This window comes from Trachemys scripta, chromosome 6, assembly GCF_013100865.1.
Source record: "Trachemys scripta elegans isolate TJP31775 chromosome 6, CAS_Tse_1.0, whole genome shotgun sequence".
NCBI lineage: Eukaryota > Metazoa > Chordata > Testudines > Emydidae > Trachemys > Trachemys scripta.
Genome location: NC_048303.1, coordinates 42106571 through 42134515, shown reverse-complemented (window position 1 = coordinate 42134515; position 27945 = coordinate 42106571). Strand labels below are relative to the sequence as shown.

General features: G+C 39.0%; 1 protein-coding gene across 2 annotated transcripts in view; it reads right to left on the bottom strand.

Annotated features, from left to right (window-relative positions):
• The window catches only part of AP3B1 (adaptor related protein complex 3 subunit beta 1), a 282184-nt gene that overhangs the window by 97286 nt on the left and 156953 nt on the right, over positions 1 to 27945 (bottom strand). For both annotated transcript variants that reach the window (XM_034773780.1, XM_034773779.1), the window contains exons 15-20: positions 19190 to 19366; positions 12697 to 12883; positions 11577 to 11707; positions 9154 to 9259; positions 7206 to 7362; positions 4487 to 4661 (exon numbers count right to left, since the gene is read on the bottom strand). In XM_034773780.1, the coding sequence (XP_034629671.1) occupies positions 4487 to 4661; positions 7206 to 7362; positions 9154 to 9259; positions 11577 to 11707; positions 12697 to 12883; positions 19190 to 19366 (933 nt within the window). The remainder of the gene's footprint in view (positions 1 to 4486; positions 4662 to 7205; positions 7363 to 9153; positions 9260 to 11576; positions 11708 to 12696; positions 12884 to 19189; positions 19367 to 27945) is intronic.

Sequence of the window (27945 nt, the reverse complement as noted above, 5' to 3'; positions counted from 1 at the left end):
GCCTAAAAAGCAAGTACTGTCCAAACCCAGTCATAGATTTATTCATAGATCCAGTCAAAGATGTATTTTAGACATTTCTGGTTTAAATTGAGATCCCTTCCCTTTATAACTCACTTATCCTCCGCCATTCCCAAGTCAAGGGTCGTATATACTGACCCAATAGCATATCTTGAAAACTAGAGCCAATCAACAATTTTAAGCATCATTTTCTTTCTCAGTGACCCAGAATTAGTAAAGTTTGACTACATTTATTTCAGAAGCATTTTGGCTGTAGAGCAGTGTAATCAAAGCTTAAAAACACATGCATAAGGATTTCAAATTAGGGCATCCAAAACAGTAGCCCTGAGAGAGCCCCAGTTGTGGCCTCAATCACTGAAAGTTTTGCTTAGAGGTTTAATGGCTTTGTTTCCAGCTTTAAAAAAGTTATGGTTTCGTAAAACACAAAGAAAACATTCAGACAAGGATATTTTATAATATACAGAAAAGTAGGTGAGATCCCAATAGCCACCTCAACTCTCTGCCTCTTTATTAACCCTTACCACCTATCAATTGGAAGAGACACTCCTGTCCATGTGGTGCCTGTGGGGTAGAAGGTGTGCCTATCTGTCTATCTTCTTCCTTCCCACTCCACAGGTCTCTGGAAGCTCTCAGGTACTCTTGTTATAGTGCATGCACTGTTGTGCCAGCATGAACCCAACATTAGAATATTCATAAGTTTAGTTATTATTTTGGCATACTGCCAAGATTTTCCTGAGAAATGCAAGTCAGAGATGGGAAATGGCCTTTTTAGCAGTTTTTATCAACAAAAGCTAAACTAAATTTCATGGGACAAAGAAAAGGAACTTCTGTAGCTCGAGATTGTTCCCACTGCCTAATATCAAAGGTCTGCTGCACACAACAGAGGTGTGAGAGCTTCTCAAAGAATCCTTTATAATGGAAAGTCTTAGGCAACCTAAATACATCAAAGGCTTTTTATTCTTATAAAGTATTTAGTAATAGAGCTGGTCGGAAAGTGATATTTTCCAGAATTTTTTTCAAAAGAAAAAATAATTTTTCACAAATTTTCACTGAAATATTCCAGTTTTCAAAAACAAACAATTTTTTTGTCAGTTTTTAAAATCAAGGCATGCTCAAAGTTTATTCCTAAAAACATTTTTTAAAACTACCTAAAATCTTTTCTAGAATGAATAAATGTGTGACATGGTAGTAGTGCAGTAGAGCATACGAACAAACTTGCTGGCATTGGAATGCTGCTTGTGCTCACCTTGCTAACCAGGACAAGTCTTTGATGAGTATGGAAGCAATATGAATGGGACCAATTCCCCTGGTTGGGGGGTGGAGGGAGAGGAGAGGGGGTTGGGGCTACTGGGGCCGCACTACATGTGCTCCCATTGGTTTCTCTCCTGATGTTCTGCAGCGTGTGGGTAAAGGAGAGATTGGTGTTTTTTTCTCATCCACTTACCCTCACCCCCATCCCCTATCCTGTAGGACCTGGGGTGTGTGTTTTGCAGTTGGTGATATGAGGTCCAGTAACTCAACAAGCTGCTTGGGCAGGGTCCCCGAGCACAATATTACACAGTGAGGGTGTGGCCTCCATGTCTCATGCAGTGTATGGGCTCCCTTCATCTCATCTCTCCTACTTCCTGTGTGGAGGAGGGGAATATTTTGGAACTCTGGCTTCCAGCCAGGGTTCCTGGGCAGGCCTGAGGGTGGAGAGGAGGCACTGCCCTTGGACTCACGCTCAGGTTTGTAGAAACCAAGGCCACTCACGCACAGTTGAAATCAGCACTAGATCAGCCCTGCTAGGTAGTTTGGGGAGTGGTTTCCTTGTCAAATAATCTTTTAAATGAAGTTGCAGTCTTCACATTTATCCATATTGTGGTATACATGTCACACTGTTTCCATATCCACAACAATAGTGTCAGGCGACATCTGTTTTGATTATATTAACTGGTCTTTAAATAAATAGGAATCTTGAACGAAAGGTGCTTGGTTTATTTTTAAAATGCCTAACGCTCAAATAAACGTATCAAAATTAAAATGGAGACTTTTCAAGTGTGGCTCTACCCTGGAAGTTACTATAAAAAATACATGGGTAGAAATGAACAAAACATTTTGGATGACAATAGGAAAAAGCGTTTCACAGAAATTTTCATTGTTCCTCTTCCCCACAAGTCAGCCTGGGTTTCACATTTATTACGTTCACATTGACTCGAACATAAGATTTTGATCATCTTAGAAGTAAAAAATTACTTTGCTAATTTCCAGGCCTACAAATTCAGCCAAAATCTGAGAGGTGAGCTAGATTCTTTCCTTCTCATGCGTTGCCATCCATAATAAAGGTTCTGCAAGCTGAACAGTGCCCTCATTTATAGCTCTGCAAAATCACTGCCTTCAAACATTTGTTTAATATGCAAGAAGGAACAGTATCCAGCACAGACACATAGCTATTGCAGCTTTGCAATGTTAACTTGAGCAAAAAAGTAAGTAACTTCTTTCCCATCCCCACTCATGTAAGCTGTTCTGACTGAGCATACCCAGACAACAGCTCTTCTGAGTGAGATGGTGCCATTTTTGTACATTGACACTTCTCAGAGTCCAACTTAAAAGCCACATTTGAGAGCTTGGGACTTTATGCATCTTATGAGATATCTCATGGAATTTGGGAGTATTCCCCAATTCTGAAGTGACAACACGTTATATACTCCCGCTCCTATGAAATAAAACACATTCTAACCACAGTATAAAATGCTTTGAAGTTGCAGCTCAGACTCTGAAGCCTTGGGATGAAAGTGGGCTTTAGAGCCTGAACTCAAGCCTGAGCCACAACTTCAAAGCACTGATTACACAGCTAGTTTTAGCGTGCTAGTGCGAGCACCAGTATCCCAAGCCTGTCAGCCTGGGCTGGGAAGCTCACTACTGCAAGCTGACCAGACAGACCCTTAGAAGGCAGCACGTTAGCTCTACAAATCAGACTCCTCTAATGCACTTTAACACGCTGTGTAGACAAGCTCTTAGTTTTGCAAATACCCAAAACACTTAGGTATGTGCATGCAAACTTTGACTAGAATTCACTGGGGGTATCTGTGCACTTACGCAGAGGCGTGCAAATGTGCATATGACTTTTTACATGCACGTTTGAAGATCTGGCCCTAAATTTATTTGCACAAGGGGACTTCAACAGCTAAACAGAGGCTGAGATTCTGAATTCAGTTGTAAAAATGAAATAACTACACTGAAATCAGTAGTTAATTGGAATTGGAAAAGGTTCAGAAAAAGGCAACAAAAATGATTAGGGGTATGGAATGGCTTCCGTATGAGGAGAGATTAATAAGACTGGAACTTTTCAGCTTGGAAAAGAGATGGCTAAGGGGAGATATGATTGAGGTCTATAAAATCATGATTGGTGTAGAGAAAGTAGATAAGGAAGTGTTGTTTACTACTTCTCATAACACAAGAACTAGGGGGTCACCAAATGAAATTAATAGGCAGCAGGTTTAAAACAAACAAAAGGAAGTATTTCATCACACAATGCAGTCAACCTGTGGAACTCCTTGCCAGAGGATGTTGTGAAGGCCAAGACCATAACAGGGTTCAAAAAAGAACTAGATAAATTCACGGAGGATAGGTCCATCAAAGGTTATTAGCCAGGATGGACAAGAATGGTGTCCCTAGCCTCTATTTGCCAGAAGCTGGGAAGGAGCGACAAGCATAGGCGCCGACTCTGTGGGTGCTCCGGGGCTGGGGCACCCACAGGGAAAAATTAGCGGGTGCTTAGCACCCACGGGCAGCCAAGCACTCCTCATCTCCTCCTCCCCCTCACGCGCTGCATCCCCGCTCCTCCCCCTCCCTACCAGCACTTCTTGCTGCCCAGCCACCTAACAACTATTTGGCAGCGCTTTGGACTTTCTGGGAAGGAGGGGGACGAGCAGGGACACAGCACGCTCAGGGGAGGAGATGGAGAAGGCGGTGCAGGGGCGGGGAGGGGATGGATCGTTTGGGTATTACCCGTTCTGTTCATTCCCTCTGGGGCACCTGGCACTGCCTACTGTCGGAAGACAAGATACTGGGCTAGATGGACCTTTCTTATGTTCTTATGATGTAACTGAGATTGAACTCTGGCCCCAGGAACACACAGAAGGTTCAGCCAAGTTTTCAGTATTTTCAAATATATGTTAGATATACAAGGAGTTTAATTTTTAACACGCAGTATAAGCTCAGAATTTCTACATCCCAGAGCCCATTAAAAAATAGAAATACACCTCTACCCAGATATAATGCCGTCCTCGGGAGAAAAAAAATCTTACCACGTTATATTGAACTTGCTTTGATCCGCCGGAGCGTGCAGCCTCACCCCCCCCGAGCACTGCTTTACCGCATTATATCCGAATTTCGTATTATATCCGAATTCATGTTATATCGGGGTAGACGTGTACACATACATGAATGACTGGACACAGCTTTATACAGGTAATGTAGATTTTACCTTGGAGGCAATAGCATTTTTATGCTTCCTAGACTCAGCATCACTTTCAGAGTCAGATTCCGATTCGGAGTCCGATGAACTTTCCTCTGTTGAGCTAGATTCTGAGTCAGAGGAACCAGAACTTTCCCTTTTTTTGGAAATCATCTTTGTTTTCTTCTCTGTGTCATCTGAGTCACTATGTGTAAAAAGAACAGGTTCTTCATTCATTTTTAAAGTCCAGGAATAATGAACAATATCTGATTGTAAAAAAGAAACCAGCATATAGAAAACAAACGCTCAGAAAATGTTCTACACTCTGGCATTCTAAACCTTTAATAAACCAGGCTCTCATTACAACTGAAACCTGGTGAAGATGGCACAAACAGCAAGACAGATCCACAAAATTATATAGACATTACTGTGTATCTCTAAATAAACTATCTTACCACATTATCCAAACCCATCAATTACATAATCACATACACTTCAAAAAGAACAATAAAATGGAAAGGTCATAAACCACCACTAAAAACAAAGTCATCAATAACTATTAAGAGAATAACTAATGTCTGGGTGTACTAAATTTATGGCATTTTCTAGAAAAATGTGTCTACCGTATTACACTGAGAAACTTTCAGACTAGGTAAGCTTTGATTAAAGGAATCTGGATGGATTTTAAAGCTTTTTCGGGGGCAAATCAACATCTCTTTTCTGGTCAATTTACTATTGTTCATTCATGCCTCTAAATTAAATTAACTAGAAAGAGAAACATATTTATAAAAAGAATTGGTCTGATGCTGGAATGGGCCAACACACAGTGCTACTGTTGTGCCACACTCTCACACCCTTTCTCATGCTGAGTAGTACCTTACTGAAATAGCCCATGCATCTCAGTGGAATATTTCACAGGGCAAGATACCACTCAACAAGAGTAAGGCAACTATATAGAGCATGGATTTTTAATGGAAGTTTTGATTCTGGGTTTTAAATAAATTTTACACTTTTGCTAAGTCTTTGGGGAAATGAAGGTATGTGCCCTGTGATGCTACTGTTCCACAAGATGCAAAATATTTTACAGGGAGAAAAAAAAAAAAAATCTAAGGAGACAGAAAAAAGTTGGGAGAAAAAAATCAGTATTTCTTAGAATTGAATTCTCTGTACCTAATATGATTCTAACTTATTAAAAATGGAGATATGATAATACTACACAGCACATGTATTATATTTTAACTCTAAAAATTATATTTTTAGAACCAAAGGAAAGTAATAGTGCTTAAGGCAGTAGCTTTAACGTGTCATTAATCTAAAATGGAATAAGAGCGCTACAGCCCCATGTAGAAAGCAACTGTTACAAGAACATATCTGTTTTTCAAAACCAAGGTGAAACAAATGGGAGGTTTTTGAAGGAACATAAGAATTAAACTGCATATACAAAAACCGTCCACGAACATTTATTTATGAGGTCACTAAAAAAAGTCACAATTTTCTTCTGTTTAAACATAGTTATTCATTCCAATCAAAACTGGTGCCAACCAAACCCATCTCTGTTTCCTCACAGTCCCTATATGGAACCTATACAACAGTATTTGCATTAAAAAAGAATCCATTGTGAGACAGATATTCTTTTAGTTCAATAAGTAAAGCAATTTGTTTTAAATAAACACAGCTTCTAGCTTTAAGATAAGTTTTTCAAGATAAAAGTATTATTTTATTATGCATCATTCAATTTTGATGGGTAATCATTGTTTACCTTACTACTTAGAATTTCACATGTTAATCTAATGAAAAGAATTTACTGGTAACTAGCTTTTTAACTTTGCAATGATGAAAAGCCTGTATTAATTTAACCTACAGATTTCATTTGTTCTGAACAGGAAAAACAATATAAATCACTTTTAAAATCATTAAATCCTGACTTAAATTAATAAAGTCATAATTAGGGCATTATGCTGTGTTTGTTATGGAAGTGGCAGGGCGAGCTGCTTTAATTACTGTCTGTAATAAAAGGAGCAGAGTGCGTACTGCGCCCCAATCAGCGCTGTCAGCCACGACTGAGCTGAGCTGCAAACTCATCAAGTGAGCTGGCAGCAGGCTACAGAGTAAAGGGCGATCATGTCTGCAGAGGCCACTTGCTGACAGCAGTGGAAAAAACAGATTCATACAATCCAAGGTATTAGCCCCAATTACTCAAAATTTTAATGATACTTTAATACATTATAACGCTGTTAATAATGGACAGTCTTAAAAAACGCTAACACTTAAATATCTTATAACTGTCTCCCTTCACAGCCCTTGCCTCTACTATTTGGATCATAATCTTTTTAATATAACATTATTTAGAAAAATCAATTGTCTTAGTTACATAATGGCAAAGTGTTGAAGGATTTAATTTTAGCCCTCAGCAAAATTGCCGCAAAAGGTAATTAAGTGTTTCATACAACTGCCTGATCCGTTAACCAGCCGTCCAAGGTTACTTCTATTTCAGAAAGCCACCCCAAGATTTTGCTACTGAGATATGAAAATTCAGCTTAAGAAGAGTTTAGTTAATGAAAATATGAAACACATACATTCAAATTATACTGAAAAAGGTAATGTCAAAATGTGTGGGCGTCTACGGCTCTTTTAAGCCAATGTTTTCAGATATTTCCACTGAGTCAGGAAAGTAGCCTAATTTGGTATTCAAAACAGACAAAGCATTCTGAAATGCTCTTTAAAGGATAAAAACACACAACATATTTACCTTTCCTCAGTAGTTTTGAACTTTTTCTTTGCACTACCTTCTTTGCTCTCTGATTCACTGTCACTCAGTTCTTCACTTGAACTCTCACTATTCTCCATGCTGCTGCCTTCTTCCTTCCCATTTTTCTCTTTTTCACTTTCACTAGTAGATTCACTCTCTAAAAACACAAAAACACTGCATCTTACATTTTTATTAATATAGTTTTATATATGTAATACATAGTGCAGCCCAAATGTGTATATAGCTATAAAAAAGAAATGCATAATTTGATTCACCAGATTCATTTAATATTTACCCAGAATGCAAAAGTTTTTTGTTTTTTTTTTCTTTATCCCTAACTCGTAAATTTTGCTATTTCAAAAGGCTGTTCTCTTCTTGAACACACAGTACTGTACCTGTCCAAATTAGGACACTTAATTAATTAGTTGTACCAGGATCCTTCCAATACTCTTGAAAAAAAATATATGTAAACACAAGGAGTAAGAAATGACTTCCTGAATCCTCTAATCCAAGCCTTTGCTCTAATGAAGGACTACCCTCCACACTAATTGCCTAAGTATTTAATTTAATCTTGAACACCTGTATTGACGATGATTTAACCACCTATTTCAATAAGTTATTCATTCTCTAACTAACCTTATAGTTGAAAAACATTCCTAATGTCTAACTTAAATGTATCCTTTTCTAGCTTCATCCACAAATCACCCTAAATAATTCTCCTCTATTAAGATACACTCATTTTTTAGGGGGAATTCAGATGTGAAAACATCTCTTTTCCATGCATTTCAACCTTACATAGACACATGCTAATTCTTCTGATTCTCAAATGCTAAACATTGAGGTCCTGATTGCCCACTATGTCTGAACTATATTCAGATGCAGTGGAGAGAGGCAGCCTCAAGAAGCTGCTTATGTGGTTTTAAGTACCCTTAAAGGACTGGAGTATTTGGACACAAAGTTCCTTACTTCACTTATTTCACACAACACCTCTGAAATGAGCCATCTGCCATTCTTTCCCCCATCATTAGCCCAATGTCTCCATAAATAGAAAGTCTGGTACTCTATAGCGAGAGCATAATGCAACCAAACCTCCATTAATAGAAAACATAGTAAAATATACTATAGCAGTGATACTCAGACCTCAGTGGTTCAGGAGCCAAATTACTAATCATCATCAACCAAAAGAGCCACAGTCATGTGAATTCATCGTTTCATTTACTACAGTATTATATATTCATATTTAAACAGCATGACAGGGGAAATATTTAGTTTTATATTATTATTTTTATTTATTATTCTCACTGAGTGAGATTGACCAAGTATTATTTTATCAACTACAACTGGTTAATAACAAAGTAAAAGTATCCTGACTGGTTAATAATTAAATCACACTGTTTTAATATCATGTGCTGCAAAAAGCTGCAGGATACACATTAAAGAGCCACTTGTGGCTCTCAAGCCTCAGTCTGAGTATTGCTGCACTATAGCGTAGCTGGGTATTAACATGCCATTGCATGTGGCCAAAACAGATACCTCAGTAAAAGCCAATTAAAACACTTGGTATCCAATCCTGAGAGATTATAAATATCTGCAACTCCCTCCAATTATGTCTGTAGGCATTTTTATTCCTAAACAGTATGCACATTTGACTTCAGTGAGTTGCAGAACCTCTCAAGATCAGTCAAGTTTGATAAGAGTAAAGCCTTCCCATGTATTTTAACTAAGAAACAAAGTAAAGTTTATTAAACTCATGCAATTTACATACTTACAGATGACATTAGCCTTACAATTAGTACTTATCACACAGCTGCCATGAAGTTAAGTGTAAGCATTATTCCCCCATTTATACATAACACTGATGTTTTTTTAACTGCTCCAGCTGTAATGGCACCACATTTTGACGGTATGATACATCATAGAGACTCGTAATTAGTAGCCACATACATACCGGTGTCAGTAGTACTGGCTGATTCCTCCTCCTCTGAATCAGAGTAAAACTTCTCTGTAGGTTTCTCTTTCTTTACCTTGCCTAATGGTACAGACCATTCTTTTCCCTGTAAGTGAATCACAAATGTTTCTACATATGTAAACTTAAATTGAAAGTGTTCAGTAAAATAATTTACTTCTATATTCAGTTATGTAGGAAAAGAGAGACAATGTGGCGAAGAAAGCCAATGGGATCACAGACTGTCTCCAAAAAGGAATATTATATGTAAGATAAGGGAAATTATTATAGATTGTATTATAAAACCAGGAGTACTAGATCACTGGGTCCGGCTGAACTCAGCTTTCCACAAGCCTTGAGGGACTAAAGAATGAGAAAGGTGGCTATATACCACCTTCAGGGCCCCCAAGTTTTAAGTTTAATCTTAGGACTGCTCTATCTTGTTCTAGGCTACAATGTTCCCCCCCGCAAACAGGCAATTTTTACTCACCAGAACACACACGTTCTGGCCATTTCCTTTTCTCCTCATTCAAATCCCCTATACCATGGGAGAGGGAGGGGAACAGAGCAGTGTAGGACCTGTAGAGGATTGCTGTAGCCTGGGAAAAACACTCTGATAGCCAGCTAAGCTAGTAGAGTGGAGCAAGTCAGTTACACAGTGGTGGCAGTGATTTGGAAATCACATTAAAATTTAGAGAACAGGAAGCTATGGTAATAGGGTTGGATGCTATTGCATTGTATGAACACAGGAACCAGAGAGACTTGGTTAAAACTCAGTACAAACTTTGGCACTTCTGGTAATGTTTTTTTCCCCTCAAAGAATAATCTACATTTGAATTCTCTACCTCCCAACTCATATTCAGGGGGAAAAAAAACAAACATTTATTTGGACACCAGTGGTACCTTGAGATGCTTAATCACTCAGGTTCTCTCTCATACACCGTATTATAGAGACTGCAAAACTGGGGTCAGTAAGGAATTTTCCCAAGGACATACTTGGCAATACCCTTGGAGAAGGATTGTCATGTGTCAAGATCCCTCAACAGTACTCTATTAGAAACAAGTGGATATCTCACATGATCAATTTCTTGTGACTGCAGCAGGCAAACACTTTACTATCTTCAATATTAGGTGTAAAGATGTCTTCATACCTTCTTTCAGGCCCTCCTCTACCCCTGGAATGCCCTTCCTGAACTGATTAGCTTGCCCACAGACCTCCCTCATTCAAGTCCCTCCTTAAGACCCATTTTTGCTGCAATTTCAGCTGGAATAGTAGCAAACAGATCATCCATTTACTAAAGAAGAGATCCCAACTCTTTACAACATGCTACGCCCTAGCCCTTGTAACTTATCTTATCGGCTGCTTCATTGTCCCTTGCTGTCTTACTGCCTGCTAAGTACATCATATTTAATTTAGCCTGGCAGTTGCTCAGGACAGAGATCACATGCCTTTACAGAAGCTTTTCTGTTTTGGGGGCTGTGTATCTCACCTCTGATGTCATAATAGTAATTTACACACACAAGCATGATTTTCAAAAATCAAAAGCCCACTGACTAAAATGGGACTTGTGCTCTCAGTTAGGTGATTTTGAAAAATAAAATCCAACCCATCATATATACATGTGGAGCCTAGAGGCTCCATTCAGGATCAGGGACCCATCATGCTACATGACATACAAACACATGGAAAGACTACGCCCTGCTCTGAGTTCACAATATAAGCATGAAATTAGTATGAAGGTGGAAGACTGATTCTTAATTCAAAAACTGACTATCCCACCAGAAGATGAAGAAAAGTTATACATTGTGCATTTCAGGTTTTCTGAATAGATTTTGCATACCACTGTTTCTTTCCCCATCCCCATTATACTGTGAAAGATATGCAAAGGACACATTCACGGTTTATCTTTGAGTCCATTGTTTGCTCTTGTTTATAATGATACTTTCTTATTTTCTTCTGTTTAGGCTTAGATTGGATTAAAGGTTATATTAAATGGGAAGAAGTTTCCTTTACTGCAACTTCTGCACCATCAACTGCAATCAAAATGTTGCTGCACAACTTACAAAAACTCAATAAACCAAGGTGAAGAAAACTCACGGAAGTGAGTAAAAAAATATCCGTGAGGAAGATAGAAAAAAGGAACATTTTCCATGAGGAAACACACACTGCATCACAGTGGGGGAGCGTCTAATTTTTTCCCCCATGAAAAGGAATATTACATGTAGAATAAATATTTAAAACCTGGAAGTCTCCAATTTCAGATGTAGGCCACATAAGATGAGTGGATTCAATGTACAGTTTATACAAATCAAAAGAATAATTTAAAACCATTTTGAAAGGAAAGAAAATCTTTTATATAACAAGACTATTTTATCTTAAATGTCTACAAATACGTTAAACAAAGTTACTCTTAATGTCAGCGTACCAACTCAATTACTTCAACATTTCGTACTGATGGGTCAGGCGCCACCTCTGGCCAATTAGATAACTCCAGGTACCCGATGGCTTTGGTGTTCAGAGTATGAGATAAGGTACCAAGCTGGAAACGATCCCTATCTATTAAAAAAAGGGGGGAGAGGGGAAAATATACAAACAACATGAGCTCTATATCACAAAGAGCAATCTTAATCATGGCTAAAGGTAATTGGCATTATATTACCTCAAATGTCATGGAATAAATATAAACTAGGAAGCTCTTCATAGGTCAAAAAACTGATTTCAGTCCATAGATTACAATAATCTCCCCCATAATGGTCAATAAAAAAGCTAATCAGTCAGTGTGTTTAGAGGTGTTGCTCTGAAATGTAGCTTCTCTAAAAATTACTTTACTGTGAATATTAAGAATGACAGCACAGTTAAACAATCCATATACATGTCTTGGCACAAACACATCCAGAATTTTAATAGTTTTTTTTTCAAAATGAAGCTGCTTTTAGAGCTTTAAATGCAGGATTAAATAACTATATACAAATTAAAATGGCGAAGAAGCACCACAATAAGATTATATTTTTAATTGGGAAGATAACTTTTTAATAGGAGAGAATACGATATAGTAGTTGTGATTTTTAAAAATACCTAGGGAAAACAAGTATCAGGGAAATAGCCACATCTGAACAATAATCTGAATAGATTAAATTTTTATTAAATTTCATATGGATAATATATTAACAATAGTTACACTAATATCCCTCTATTAACGTGGACAATCTTGCTGAGTGGCAAAGACCTCTCTAAATAAAAGAGAAGTTTACTCTTACTTGAGATATATACTTTCTATTATTCAAACCAAATTTAAACCCAACATGAATAGAAATCGATAAGCATGTTCAGGATTATTAGGTAAATAGGATATGTGGGCAACATACAAACCAAGATGTTGTTATGACTTTAAACCTTGCTTGTTGAAAAGCAAGTGATTAAGCAAAGTGCATACTGTTCTCATTTGTATTTGCTAAGTGACACAATTTTAGGCACATTAGAAATAGACTATGCTGCCACATTGCTTTAGGCTATAAACATTCTGCAGATGATTTTGGCAGTCATACCTTTAAAAGGAGACTCAAGCAATGGGGCAGGTTTCTGTGCCAGAAATATTTTTTTGGCATATTTGCTTAAAGCTCCACTCTTCTCGTTCGGAACAATAAGCTGCCTAATAAATCTTGTACGGTCTCTGATGTCGTAGCTTTGATCATACTTGCCGAGATTTAGTATGTACTGGGTAAGCAATTTTGTCTGCGGAAAAAAAAAACAGGACAAGAAGAGAATACAAGTTATTTATGATTATTGATAACTCTGGATAAACATATTTAAAGAGGTAATAAAAATGAATGGTTATGTCAAACAAATGTTGTTCCATAGGGAATATGCATTTCTAATGCTGCAAATGGAATTTTGAAGCCAAACCACATGTCCTCTTCTGTACTGGGGAGGTGAATGCTGAGTACTGAGAAGCAGCCATGTGCTAGATTATTAAACTGCTGAAGTGGAAAGAAAGGCATCATTAAAAAAATAATCATATATGGCAAACCCGCTGAAGGGTCTACGTGAGGATAATGAATGTGGAAATACAACTAAAAACATGGCACTCAAAACTTAATCGGAAAAATATGCAGGACATCAAAACATCAGAGGGTATTAGGGGGCTGGCAAACTGCTTCTGCTGAGGTGTGTTTTATGAAGAGATACTGTCCCTGGCATAAGCAGTGTCTGCACTCTGACTGCACTCAGTTACTTTACCCTGAATTATGACCCATTAAAGCAGACACATGAATCACTGAACTGGATTACTGCAAATTATTTGCAGTGCATTTAGCTGTTACTTTTTCATAAAAGCAAGCTGCTGATGCCCTCTAAAAACCAGGATAAAAGACTTCTTCCATTTATTTCTTGCAGCTTAAAGCCTTCAGTAATACCGGTCATTTATTTATTTATGTAAGGGAGCAACTTATATTATCGCAGCTTTTTACAGCATAATAGGATTTCCTAATTTGATGTCTGAGAATATTAACAGGAATTGAGTAATTTTAATAATTCAGTTTAATTTTAATAAAACAGGGAAACACAGAAAACATGAACATTCTGCTGCAAAAAACTTAGATTTGCGGAACACAGTGTAAAGAGAATAGATAGAGCTGCAAACCACTTATATAAATACATTTCCAAGCCATTAAAAGAAAAACTGCTAAAAATAATTTGATCTGACAAATAAATAAATTTTCAGTGCACCATTCAAAACTGATGAATAATGAAGGGATTTTTTTAAAAAACCCTAAATTTGTCAAGGGGAATTTTGTATATTGAAAAACAAAAGCTCCTTGCATATTTTATTTTTTGCCATGCATTTAGCTTTATTTTTGTGCTGTATTATAACAATAACTCAAGAGTTTTAATAGTGTGGGATAGAAATTGATACCAATGTGTGTCTAAAAATGTCAATGTAAAGTAAAATTTACTAGAAACATTCACTTTAACAATTTCCACTGTTATAGTGAAAATAGGGTTATATGACTTTCCATAGATGCAGATATTTTTTTCTGAATGATTTTGATTAATTGGTGTAAAAATGAAAGTAATAAAAACACAGAGAACTTTATTTTTCCTCTAGAAAATGTGGGGTATGTAAATATATCACAAGATGTGCTATCATATCAACAAAAGATTTGAAAAAAATACAGTTTCTAATGATGAAAAGTATACTTCTTAGTGTTCTCTCTTTTCAGTGGGCTCTTCCTCCTTTCCCTTCTCCACTTTTATCGGGCACCTAATGGAGATTCTATCAAAAGGCTTATCCTTTCATGGTACCGTATTAACTCTGAAAAAGGGATAGTTCTCTTTATTTTATAAAATTTGCATGTTATAAAATGAATGTTTTTATTATGATATACACAAAGTAATAAAATTGTATCCTTATATCAGACAGAAAACATATAATCATCTGGACTCATGCAGTGTTTATGCTGTACAGTCCAAATGAAATGCATTGTCTTGGAAAGGGGGTTCTCAGGTGCCAAAGGTTAAACTAAATCAGGTTATCCCTTCTGCAAAATTTGCTATCAGGGCTCCCTGGCTGTAAATTAAAACTAACCCCCTCTCAACCTGCCAGAAACTCCAACAGAACAGAGTGGAGAAGATTACGGCCTTTAATTGTAAATTGCCACTGGGGAACATAGGTCCTTGCTGGCATGGAGACAGCACTTTATACCTCCCTGCACCAGCATTGGTGAATAAATTTGGTCCTGTAAGATTTAGTTTTGCTTACGAGCAGAATCTTTCCATTCAAAAAAAGAGATTACATAATCCCAAAATATACAATTAACTTCTATGTCCTGCAGTCATCATATAGACACAGCAAATTTGGATTCCAATAGCCCCACAGAAGAATGCTTTATGTCTCCGAGTTTCCTTCAAGAGCAATAACTTGCTCAGAGTATCATATGCAGCATTCAATATGGAAATTTGAATGGAAAGACTAATTGCTCTTGTCCTGTGACAAAGCAACCAAACTTTCTAGAATATATGTGGAGGTAAATAATAAAAATAATGGCTTCTCGATTAACAAAAACAAAAAAAAATTACAACTAATGTATACATATCAGTTTATGACAACTTTCCCAACAAAGGGAATAAATCATATGAGAGATTAAGAGGATTTGAGTGGACAAGTTATTCTGGAGGAATAGGATAAAGAGGTCCAGCAAATTTAATTTGTAGTATGAGAAGATAAAATGTCAGATATTTTTCCAAAAGCATATCACAGCAGCACAGTTAAAAAGAAATATACCCCCTCCCAAGTTTGGGTGAGGATATTTGTTTCATAGATTTCATAGAGTTTAAGGCCAGAAGGGACGATTAGATCATCTAGTCCAGGGGTGACCAAACTGTGGCTCGTGAGTTGCATGCGGCTCTTTTATAATTAAAGTGAGTCTCACGGAGCCCACCCCACCATTCTCCACCTACCAGACTTGGTGGGGGGAGAGGTCGGGACTGCTGCCTTGCAGCAGGGTGGTGGGGTAGGGGCTTCTGCCCAGCAGGGAGGGGGGTCTCAGGGCTTCTGCCCCGTGAGGCACGCCTGCCGGGGGCTAGGGGCTTCAGCCTGAGCAGGGCTGAACCCCTGAGCCCCAGCAGGTGCCTCCTGCAGGGCAGAAGCCCCGAGCCCCAGCAACCGTGCCCCAGCTCTTGAACTTCTGAAGATTGTCATGTGTGGCTCGGAGAATCAATAAGTTTGGCTACAGCTGATCTAGTCTGACCTCCTGTATGTCACAGGCCATCACATTTTACCCAGATACCCATATACTGAGCTCAATTACTTTCATTAGTCTAAAGCATTTCAGTCCTCAATTATGTGCCACTGGCAGAGAAGAGACCAACATTCAACTAATGCTTGAAGCCTTGCAATGGCAGTGAACTGATTAGGTGTAATACACCCGGATCATCCCAGCAAATGATCTTTACTCCACGCGTCTAAGGAAGGCAAAAAAATCTGCTAATCTGACTTTAGGGAAAGTTCCTTCCTGACCCAAATCTGGTGATCAGTTTGACTCTAAGCATGTAAGCAAGACACACAAGCCAGGCATCTAAAAAAGAATGTTGGGGTGCTAGTCATAACAAAATGTAACATTGTTGGATATACCAAATGGTATTTAGTAATCTCTCTGTTGCTTTTTAATGGAAGCCACACTCAAGAAAATACAGAAACAATCTCTGATACATTAGTAGCCACTAAATTACTGATAGATTCTCAGTTGAAAAAGAAATCATATCCTTCAAGTCTAGTGATATATTTGTGCATTGGAAGCTGCTTTCTTCATGACACATACTGGAACAGCTGAGGGTGTCTGTTGCGATGCTGAGTTTTATATATATTGGGAAAACTCAAAGAAAAATTATTTTCTGCCATTTCAGGCTAACCTCTTGGTCAGTTCCTTCTATGAGGGTTGAAGGCTAACGGAATAGACTATGACCAGATTCTATAAGTCTGAAGCAAGAAATGAGGAAGTGTTTGTTGCTGTTTGACCATTTGTTTTGCACCAATATCCGCTTCACATTGATTCTACAGCTGAAGAGATTAATTGTTCCAGTTGACAGCAGATATGGCATTCCCTTCTGAGAAGCTTGATTCCACAAACATTTCCTGAAATTCTCTGAAACTGAGAAGTATCTAAGTCCAATTTTGAGAAGACAGGCAAGGAAGGAGCTACTGTGCAGCTGAGAGTATTAATTTGCAATAAGTAATAAAGCAAAGCAGCTGAATGACTTTCCTGCTGGAAGGATGGGGCTGAGAAGGCATCTGTTTCAGAGAAAACTTTATGTGGAGGATTCTCTTGAGACGAGTACATATGATTTTTTCTGAGCACTGAAATGAACTCTTAAAATAGATAAAAGTGCTCTGGATCCTAAGAATCGGTGATAAATCCCAGTGATCAAAGAAGGGAGCATGTTTAGTGGACAACAACCTGGGCTTTTAGAAGAGACTCAGTTTTTACCACTGTTGGGATTTATCACAGATTTTCAAGAGCACTCTAAAACCATCTCGGGATCCTGTCTATTTTGAGAAAGCATGAAACTCTTCCTAGTGAAAGATGGCTGTTACTACAAACAGTCTGAGATAATTCATGGGGCCATGGCAAGACAAAGAAGGGCAGTACTGAAAAAAACTTTAAAAAACAAACAAACCTGGAATCTTAAGTATTTCTAAACAAAAAATGGGCAGACTTTTTAAGGGCTTCAGAATACTACAAAAGAATCACAAGAACATTTTAACATTGAGCGTGTGGAGAAATGACTCAAATGCAGACATGAGAAGAACACTGGCAGGACAATAGGCTCCTTAAGATGGAACTTCTAACGCCACCTTGGAAAAAACTTTGGATGAGTTCATAGCACCAATTTATCTTTGTAAAATCTGGTATAAAAGTGTTTTGATCGCTAAAGCATAATGCTTATTTGCTTTGAACTGAAACCATTGCAATCAGGAAAATGATCTTCCATATAAAAATCCTGAACTCTCACGTAATGAATGGCACAAAAGGGGCTTACATTAGTTTTGTCAGTACCTCATTAGTATCCCATTACACTGAGGGCTTTTTAATGAATTGTCAAAACATGTTAAAAGCCCACATTATCCTGATTTCCCCTCCCCCGTCCCCCTCCCCCCAACAAAACTGCACACTGATCTGGCTTCAACTGATTTGTAACAGGCTAAAATAGTGGTCTTATCACCCAGAGATGTAGTGAGTCTAAGTTAGACATAGGCAGGTGAAGAAGATTGTCAAGCATTTTTTTATGCAGGATAATAAAAGAAGTCCACATAGGACTGTTTGCATGGCTTCTGATATTACTAAAACTGTGCATCTTCCACTTTTTAAAATAAGATTGGGCTCTTAAACTTTTCCCTACCAGGACCAGCTTGGGGCTCCTAAATATGATGCTTGCAGAACTTTTATGTTTACAGCATTGCCTTGGATGAAAGAGTCTTCTCATTTTGTAAGCCCGTAACCTTTTACTTGAAGAATTTAGTTTCTTTCTTAAGAATAGATAGTGGGCCTCCAAATGGATCAATGTTCCTTCCTCTCAATGGCCATATGCATGCAACAGAATCCTTTGATAACTACTGTGACAACTCTTTTGAAGCATGTTGATAGCTGGCAAACAATCGAATGCATGTTCTACTTTGAGTCCACTAGAGAAGAAACTCAGATTGCAAGTGGCAGAGCCGCAGAAAAGGAGAGAAAGGGAATAGGATCAAGACCGCCCTGCTGTTCGGCTCCCTGCAATCCAATTAACTTCCTGTTGAGTGGAAAGCTGGAGAGCAAAAAGCATGCAGGTCCCGCAGGACAGGGAGATAGAGAAAAACGTCAGGCAACTAACTGGCTATAGAAAAGTGGGCAACTTTCATGACAAACATACTCCATTTTGTAGCTTTGTGAAAAAATGCTATATTCCATGGCCATAAAATGACAATTCACAGGGCCTTCATCAAGATGAATGGGGCAGTTCATACTTCTCAGTTATTTTTTCAGGCTGGCATAAGTGTATATTCAGTTTACACCATTTACATTCAGTTCAAGTTTTTCCAATTATCGCTATGACTTAAGGGCTAGAAAAACTTTTTTTTTTTTTTTTAATATGAAATGACATGGTAAGAAAAGGGAAGTGGTTATTGTGACAGTTTTGAGGTAACTGCACCTCTGATGGTCACAAAAGCATGTGAAAATTAACAAAGCATTTTGCTTTGGTGTTTTACATTCAAAAAGCACTAACCCAAACAACTGAAAATCAAGGAGGGTTTGTCAAATTCCCTACAAATGGAATTGCTAAATTTCACTCAACCCTAGTGCTAAGGCAACAAGCACATGGACCTCCTGTTCTGTGTGCTACTAGTTTTGGGTCCAGTCAGTGATGCGGTAGTAAATTTCCACATGTAAAGCTTCTTTGTTTTAGATCTATATGTAAGAAGTGAGTGCTAATCCATGCAGAATGCATAAAATATACTCTACTGTGGCCGGAAAGGATCGCTTGTTTGTATAGTCTTACTCTTACCTGTTTTGAGTTGGTTAAATACAGTTTTGCTCCCAAATTTAAGATCTGCAGCTTCACAAGGTCATCTTCATTAGTGAAGCTCTTAGCCATCTTTCTTAAAACATCAGGTGCAATCTTTGGAACTCGTTCACAATATTCCCCAATAAGCCAGAGAATGCTGGCTCTAGCCACAGGAACCTAAATGACGAAAGAGTTAAATACACATTTCACAAATATACTCATTTGTCACTTTAATTTGCTACTGAACATGCATACATATAAATATGCAAGTAATCAAATATTTACTACTGGTACTGTGGTAATACCTAGAAGCCCCAACAAAGATCAAGGCCCCATTATGCTAGACATTGTATATGCAAAAACACCTCTACTCCGATATAACGCGACCCGATATAACATGAATTTGGATATAATGCGGTAAAGCAGTGCTCCAGGGAGGGGGGGGCGCTGCACACTCAGCGGATCAAAGCAAGTTCGATATAACGTGGTTTCACCTATAACGCGGTAAGATTTTTTGACGCCCGACGACAGCGTTATATCGGGGTAGAGGTGTAGTAAGACAGAGCCTGCTCCAAAGAGCTAACAAGCTAAACAGACAAGTCGAATGAAGGGCACTATTGGAAACAGAGGCACAGGGATGACGTGACTTGCCTTTGTTTATAGTGCAAGTAAGTGAAAGAGTGGAGAACAGGACCCAGGTGTGTTCTAGCCACCACACTGTCTCTTTCCAACATGACCTTCAATGGTATGGGGTTATGCATTTTATCCATCATCATTCTATGGAGATATACCTATCTCATAGAGCTGGAAGGGACCTTGAAAGGTCATTGAGTCGAGTCCAGTCCCCTGCCTACACAGCAGGACCAAGTACCATCCCTGACAGATTTTTGCCCCAAAGCCCTAAATGGCCCCCTCAAGGACTGAGCTCACAACCCTGGGTTTAGCAGGCCAATGCTCAAACCACTGAGCTATCCCTCCCCCCCGTGTTTATTTTCAGGCAACAAAACAATGTTTGGTGGGTTTTTGTTGTTGTTTTGTTTTGTTTTTTAACAATAAACTCCCTCAACTCCAGGTTACTGGTTTTGAAGATGCAAGAGACATAGCTCAGGTTGTTGCTAGCCTTCCTTTATAACGCTTTTTTAAACTCCTCACACTTCACTAAAATGACAATCTGCCTGAATTTTCATTAAAAATTATCTTAAATAGGGTACAATTTTTCTCAAAAGTCTGAGGCAAATTGGACATAGAATTTGGGAGAGATGAGGGCTCAAAAATGAAATGATCTCACCTCCTGAATGTTTTTCTAACATTTTTGATGTCCATAGCTACAAGATACCATGGTCAGAAACTCCAAACTGTTCTTAGTATGTTGGTTTTCATAAAGCCTGGTATCTCTGACCACATTTGGTTGGTTTGTTGGTAAAACAACTCAAAATGCTGGTTATTAAAGGAAGGTCTAGTGTATAATATGGATTCAATGATGACTTCATAAAGGGAAAGCAGGAATATGCCAAGTGGAGTGGTTAGGAGTTAGACGGAGAGAGCCACATTCAAGGAGGGGGGTGCCCTGTAGTGTCCTAAGGTCAACTTCAAAACCTGCACCACATGCCTCCCCAAGGCATAGCTCTCCTCGCACAACATGGGAGAAAGGTAAAGGGTGGAGGTGTCTGTTGTGTGCCTAGTACAACATGGAAAGCAAGTGCAAGGAAGCTACATGGAGGAAATAGAATTTTTTTGTGGGTAAAAGCAAAGTCCATCTTTGCACATCTTGAAAGTAACAGCATCCCTGTACAGCCTGAAAACTCTGTATGGACTCTTGTCACTAAGCAATGTTTTAAAACAGTAAAAAAAAAAAAACAGATTTGCTGCATGGCAATTGCTTTATAAACTCTTCTGCTTAAGAAATTACTGTGACTTTGTAAAGTGTTTTTCACTGCAGTAACGTACAGATATTTTCAACCTTAAGCACCAAAAACGTAGCTGAAGTGGAGTTGAGACTAAATATTACATGCAAAATAAAAAACAAATCTGTGTTACTGCCTCATTTCTCACCTCCTCTGCTCCCTACTTTCCCAACTTGTGCATATCTTAGGTAAACTCCCATTTAAATTAGCTGAAGTTTTGCCTTGAGTAAGGAACACAGGATTGGGACCAAACTTTGGAAAGTCAAAGTTCTGAATATCAAAGCAGCAACCACCACCTCCTTCTGGATATGTTGTGTTTTTTCTTTTCCAGTGTATGGCAATAGGGCAAAAGAGCTAATATATGTATGTGCAATGTGGCATAATTACAGCAGGAACCAGAACATTAAGTTTTCTATCTTTTACGCATTTAAAATCTCAACTATAATATGACATTAACTAAATTTATACCAATGCCCCCTCTGCCCCACTTTAATTGTATTCAGTCGAAGAATGCACATGACAATGCCTTTGAAACAAGGAATATATCTTCCTATAGAATCAGAATACTATACCAAGAATTATACAACATATTTAATCACGACCCCCAAATTAAGGTGAATGGAGGGCAGGATAGGGTAGTGGGGGTATAAAGGAAGGGTGGAAGAAATCAAGCCCAGCACATTTCTGAGAGTAAAATGACAGGAGAAAGGAGTTTAGTTCTGAAGCAAGAATGCTCAGGAAAAAATAAAAGATCCTTCAAAATAGCAAGTTTGAGACCCCAACAACAGGATAAACCAAAAATCCCCTCTCTTAATGAAAAGAATGAGGATTACTTGTGGCACCTTAGAGACTAACAAATTTATTTGAAGTTTTTTTTTTCCTCCTGTTGATAATAGCCCACCTTAACTGATTACTCTCGTTATAGTTAGTATGGCAACACCCATTTTTCCCATGTCCCCTGTGTGTGTGTGTGTGTATACACACACACACACACACACCCCTTCCTACTGTATTTTCCACTGCATGCATCCGATGAAGTGGGTTTTAGCCCATGAAAGCTTATGCTCAAATACATTTGTTAGTCTCTAAGGTGCCACAAGTACTCCTCATTCTTTTTGCTGATATAGACTAACATGGCTACCTCTCTTAATGAAGTGAGTTGTTTAAGTATCAAAACCAGAACCGTAGTAGATATTCATTTTCACCTGTTAGCATGCTCAAAACTCAGAATGCAAACAAACTCATGAAGATCTAGGGAACAATGTTAAAAAAAATATAGACACAGGCCAAGGTATTTTATTCTATACTTCATACAGTTGCAACTATTCACATCAATAAAAACAGAACTAAGTGTATTATGGGAAAACAAAGGATTCCCACTAATGAGGAGGATCCAAATAGATTGTGGCAAAACAGAGTAATAAGTTCGACCCCAAAAAAAAGCATAAATGAAAAGTCCAAACATTGAAAAGATATGCAAGCTAGGCTTAATGTAACTCCAAAACAATATAATAAAGGAACCATAAAGCCCTAATATATGGCATATTTTCTTGCAACACTGACAGTATTTCCCAACTGTATGGTAGTCTAATGGGCGAGAGTAAGGAGAGACATATTGAACAACTGTCAAGTGAAAAAGTTTTAAATACAGTTAGAAAATATATTCATGTAATGTGATAAGACTGATGCCATTACTGTACACCAATCTCAGAAGGGAAAGAGGTTATTTCTAATGTTCCAAAGGTTACACTGCATTAAGACCTTACTCCCAATCTATTATTTTAAATTGGGCTAAAGAATAGTAATTGAGTGGTACATTAAATTTTCCAGTACGGGAACAGTTCAAGTTGCCTGCAGTACAGATAGATACCTCTAAATAAGAATATATGGGCAACTTCAGATTTCAGTTATGCTAGATTTATTTTTCTTAAATATTTCATTACATACTTGTTAAAAAAATAGAATTTTACAGGAGACCACCAACTACGCTGGTTTAGGTAGCTGCATCAGAGAAGTCTTTTTGGCTTATAGTTTCTCTTTCATGAAGCAAAAAGGCCACTCACACAGCAGACCATTTCAAGTATATTGTCAATTATCTGAGAAAATTCAATTTAATACTGTCTAAGTTAAACAGGGCCCTAAAATTTGTAACCACTGAGATATATTTAAGCCACTGCATTTATTTTATTCCTTCCAATGCTTTTTCTGTTAAATTAAAATACTTCACTCAATGTAACTAACTGTTAATGCAAGAACTATAGCAACTTAAAATAGTTTTTGAAATTCAGATTAAAAATTGCACCAGAACGAAGATTCATTTGAACAACAAAAGATAGTCTCATGAGATGTTTCATCTTTTTGTTCCTCTTTTGACAAAGGCAGTTAGCTTGCTATGTAAATACTGTATACATTAAACACAGTAACATGCAACAAGGATCAATATCAATTAGAGACTATTTGAATCAACCCCAAGCAAAAGCCATTTTAATGAAAAGTATATATGGAACTGATGAACTCAATGTTTCCGTGTCAGTGGATTCGTTAGGGGTCAGAATCACATAATATTTTCAGATTTCTTTTTCCTTGTTTAAGTCTCTCAGTCCTCATCCATGTAATAGCAAGTGTATGATCCTGCACCCATTGTTTGAGACATTCTAAACCATTCAAAAACAGCAAACAAGAAATGAAGCCACTTCTACTCCTTCATTGCCTTTTCCAGTACAGCGTAAATAGGGACCTTGAATTGACAAAAATACAGGAAATAATACTTCCATTATGGAGTCTTGCTTTGCATTATCCTCAAAGGAAAACAGGATTGTAAATTACTTTGCCTGATGCTTTATTCTATATGCCCTGAGCAAGTGGTTAAGTGCACTTTTCAAACCCTAGTATTAGAAGGCAGTTTGCACTGCCATTTTAACCCATTAACTTGTCGGGGGGGGGGGGGTTGTGGGAGAGGGAACAAGGCCTTGGCTGCTCAGCAGTTAGAGAAAGACATCTAGAAAGATTTTATAGATCACCCTGTAAGTAGCTTAATTCAATAGCTATTGTGTTTTCAACTAAAACCTTATTGCACAACATGCCATTCTAAAGTAAATCTTGCAAACACCAATTTTATTCACTCAAATTTGTCAAGGAAGGAATCAACAGACATCTAAACTAATAGCAAATTAGACCTAATATTCTGCACCCACACCCAATAGGTTTTGAAATTTAGCTGGGATTAGAAACGGGGTGAAATGGCAGACTGTCTGATAGAAGATGGAAAAGTGCCTGGGAAACAGCAATATGGGGGGGGGGGGGAGGGGAGGAATTATTGTTTTTTTGTTTTCTGAATTGTTTTTCCACAGTGAAACATTTCAAGGACTCCTCTATTATGTGAACCCCAACAATGTGAAATTATTTAAAGGTGATTCCACTCTCTCCTCCAGCTCAGCAGCATTTTTCTTTTTGTTTTATTCCGGTTAAAATCTTACAAATCCAGTATTTACCAGGTTGCACTGCCTCAAAGGAGTATGCATATTCAAGAGAGAAAACTACAAATCTCTAGAACACAAAACAAATGTAATGTATTGCATTTGGAGAGACTTTCATATTAATAGCAGGATGCATGAAGATGTAATTGGTCTAAAGGTTTTAAAAAGTTTTAGTAGTTATTCTAGAGCAGGGCAAAAAGGCAAGACTACGAGCTGCAATTTTGGATTTGGTATAGGAAAAAGCCCATACTCTATGACTCCTCCCCACAATTTAAGGAAGGCAGGTCTTAACCAATGGAAACAGCTAGCCAACATGAAACCTGCACTCTTGGAGCCCATACCTGAAATGCAGCAATAAGAGAATATTCCAGAAGTGCATCCCTCCTGAGGTTTATTTTTGGGGGGAGGGGAGAGACAATGGCAGCAGGGGGAGAGGCGGACGTGCCCTAAGACCACTCCCAAAAGCCTCCCAATCCTATTCTAGTGGCAAGAATGGTAACTTAACCCTCTTTTCCTAGCTACCAATGTTTCTTAATCCCTGCTGTCAATGGCATGCCCCAATACAATTTCCTTTCCAAGTGTTAAACTCTCCAATGCCACATATCCACCTTAATCTCCCTCCAACTAACAAAGTTGGCAACTCCTCATGCTCCTTTCATCCCAGTGGCAAGCATTCCTTCCCACCTCCTGATTAAAAATTAGCCCTGCAGACCTGTTTCACAATCAAGCTGTGCACTTTGACACAACTGAGAATGTCCCTGAAACAGAATGAAAGATGACAGATGCAAAATACCATCAATACATGGAAAAAGTTGGCTTAGTAATGCTAGATGAGGGCAAGAGAACAGCGAAGCAGAGATCCCAACACCTAGCAAGTGGCACCGGGCAGAACAGTGAGTGCTTGCTCCTGGGCACAATGTGCCCCTGCCAATCTTTAATGGGAGGGAGAACCTAATTTAGAACATACTTAGACTGTAAACTCTTCAGAACAGCAATGTCTTTCTTATCATAGAAGATCGGGGTTGGAAGAGACCTCAGGAGGTCATTTAGTCCAATCCCCTGCTCAAAGCAGGACCAACACCAACTAAATCATCCCAGCCAAGGCTTTGTCAAGCCGGCCCTTAAAAACCTCTAAGGATTCCAGTGCTTCACCACCCTCCTAGTGAAATAGTTTTTCCTAATATCCAACCTAGACCTCCCCCACTGCAACTTGACACCATTGCTTCTTGTTCTCTCATCTGCCACCATTGAGAACAGCCTAGCTCCATCATCTTTGGGACCCCCCCTTCAGGTAGTTGAAAGCTGTTCTCAAATCCCCCCTCACTCTTCTCTTCTGCAGACTAAATAACCCCAGTTCCCTCAGCCTCTCCTCGTAAGTCATGAGCCCCAGACCCCTAATCATTTTCGTTGCCCTCTGCTGGACTCTCTCCAATTTGTCCACATCCCTCTTGTACTGGGGGGACCAAAACTGGACGCAATACTCCAGATGTGGCCTCACCAGTGCCGAATAGAGGGGAATAATCACTTCCCTCAATCTGCTGGCAATGCTCCTACTAATACAGTCCAATATGCCATTGGCCTTCTTGGCAATAAGGGCACACTGCTGACTCATATCCAGCTTCTTGTCCACTGTAATCTCCAGGTCCTTTTCTGCAGAACTGCCGCTTAGCCAGTCAGTCCCCAGCCTGTAGCAGTGTATGGGATTCTTCCTTTCTAAGTGCAGATCGCTGCACTTGTCCTTGTTGAACCTCATCTTTTGGCCCAATCCTCCAATTTGTCTAGGTCACTCTGGACCCTATCCGTACCCTCCAGCGTATCTACCTCTCCATCCAATTAATCCCATCATCCAGATCATTAATAAAGATGTTGGACAAAACCAGCCCCCGGACTGGGGCACTCCACTTGATACCGGCTGCCAACTAGACATCAAGCCGTTGATCACTACCTGTTGAGCCCAACAATCTAGCCAGCTTTCTATCCACTTTATAGTCCATTCATGCATCTTATGTATCTGTAGAAAGCCTAGCACAGTAAGGATGGAGTCCAACTGCTACTGCTATATGAATAGGCTTGGCAGAATTCAATTTTTATTTTTTCTATTGTCAATGATTTTTATCAATTTTTATTTTTACGATGTTTTTTATTTTTACATTTGTGGAGGTAGGGTTGGGGCTAGGGCAGCGCTGACAGTGGGGTGCAGGGGCTCCCTGCGTAGTCACGTGTGTCAGGACACCAAGGAGCAAGGTGCAGAGGAAGCTGCAGTCATCCTGGCCCGGTGGAGCACAGACCCCCTGGCCAGGACTGTAAGGAGTAGCACGAGTCGTTGGCCACTGCCCCGCTGATGAACAGTTCCTGCCCGGGGATGGCTCCCAAACTATTGGCTGGTAAATGAGTGAGTGGGACCATAACAGTAGAGCAGCAAAGAGCTCCCTGCATGGTTTCAGGGCCCATGACACCTGATCCAAGCAGGCACAATGTCTGGGGAAGGCTGCGGCTCTGGCACTATCAGCTGGTAGTTAGAGAGCAGGCCCATGACAGCGGGGGTGCAGTGGACTTGCCCTGCACTGCCATGGGAGCCACTGGGCAGTGGGATAGCCTCCCTCATGGCCAAGAATTCTGCCTCCTCCTTCTTGCGGTCCTGGCCATGGTCTCAGCTCTATCTTGCCAGGACCGCAGCTTCCCCTGCACCTTATTGCCTGCAGGGATCAGGTGACAACAGTCCTGAGGCAGCACAGGGAGCCCTCTGCAGCCCCATTGTCAGGGACCCACTCACTCACTCCTGTGACAGCAGGGCTGCAGAGGGCTCCCTGTATGGTGGCAGAGCCGGTGATACCCTATCCCTGCAGGCAAGTCAACTGTTACTGATTGATTTTCTCCCATCGATTTCTGTGTGTCAGCTGAAATCGACATTTACCAACAGTTATCGATTAAAACAGAATCCTGCCAAGCCTAAATAAGAATAATAATTTAACTAGTAGGGGGAAAACTACAAATGGATAGAAGCACTGCAGTAGCATGCTAGAAGAGAATCAAAACTTAGACTAGTTGGGTTTTCAGAGAAGTTAACCGTCAGAGGCATTTTTTGTTAAAAGATGGTAGCAAGTCTTTTTAGGATAATTAGGATGTGCTGAATCCAAATATGGTTGTTGCCAACCTGCATGTTGTATGTAAAGGCCTCTACCAAGAGAGCAAAGTAACACATGGAAATTGCTTAAGTGTAAATCTTTATTTTCCTTTCATTTAGGATTAACATACTTCAGTTGGATCTTAATGAGCTGTTGGATATAACAGAAGTGATCAAATAATATGCAGAACACTTTTTACAAAACTATTAAATTTCAGTTTCTTATTTGCAAGAGGTACTAGAAATAATTTA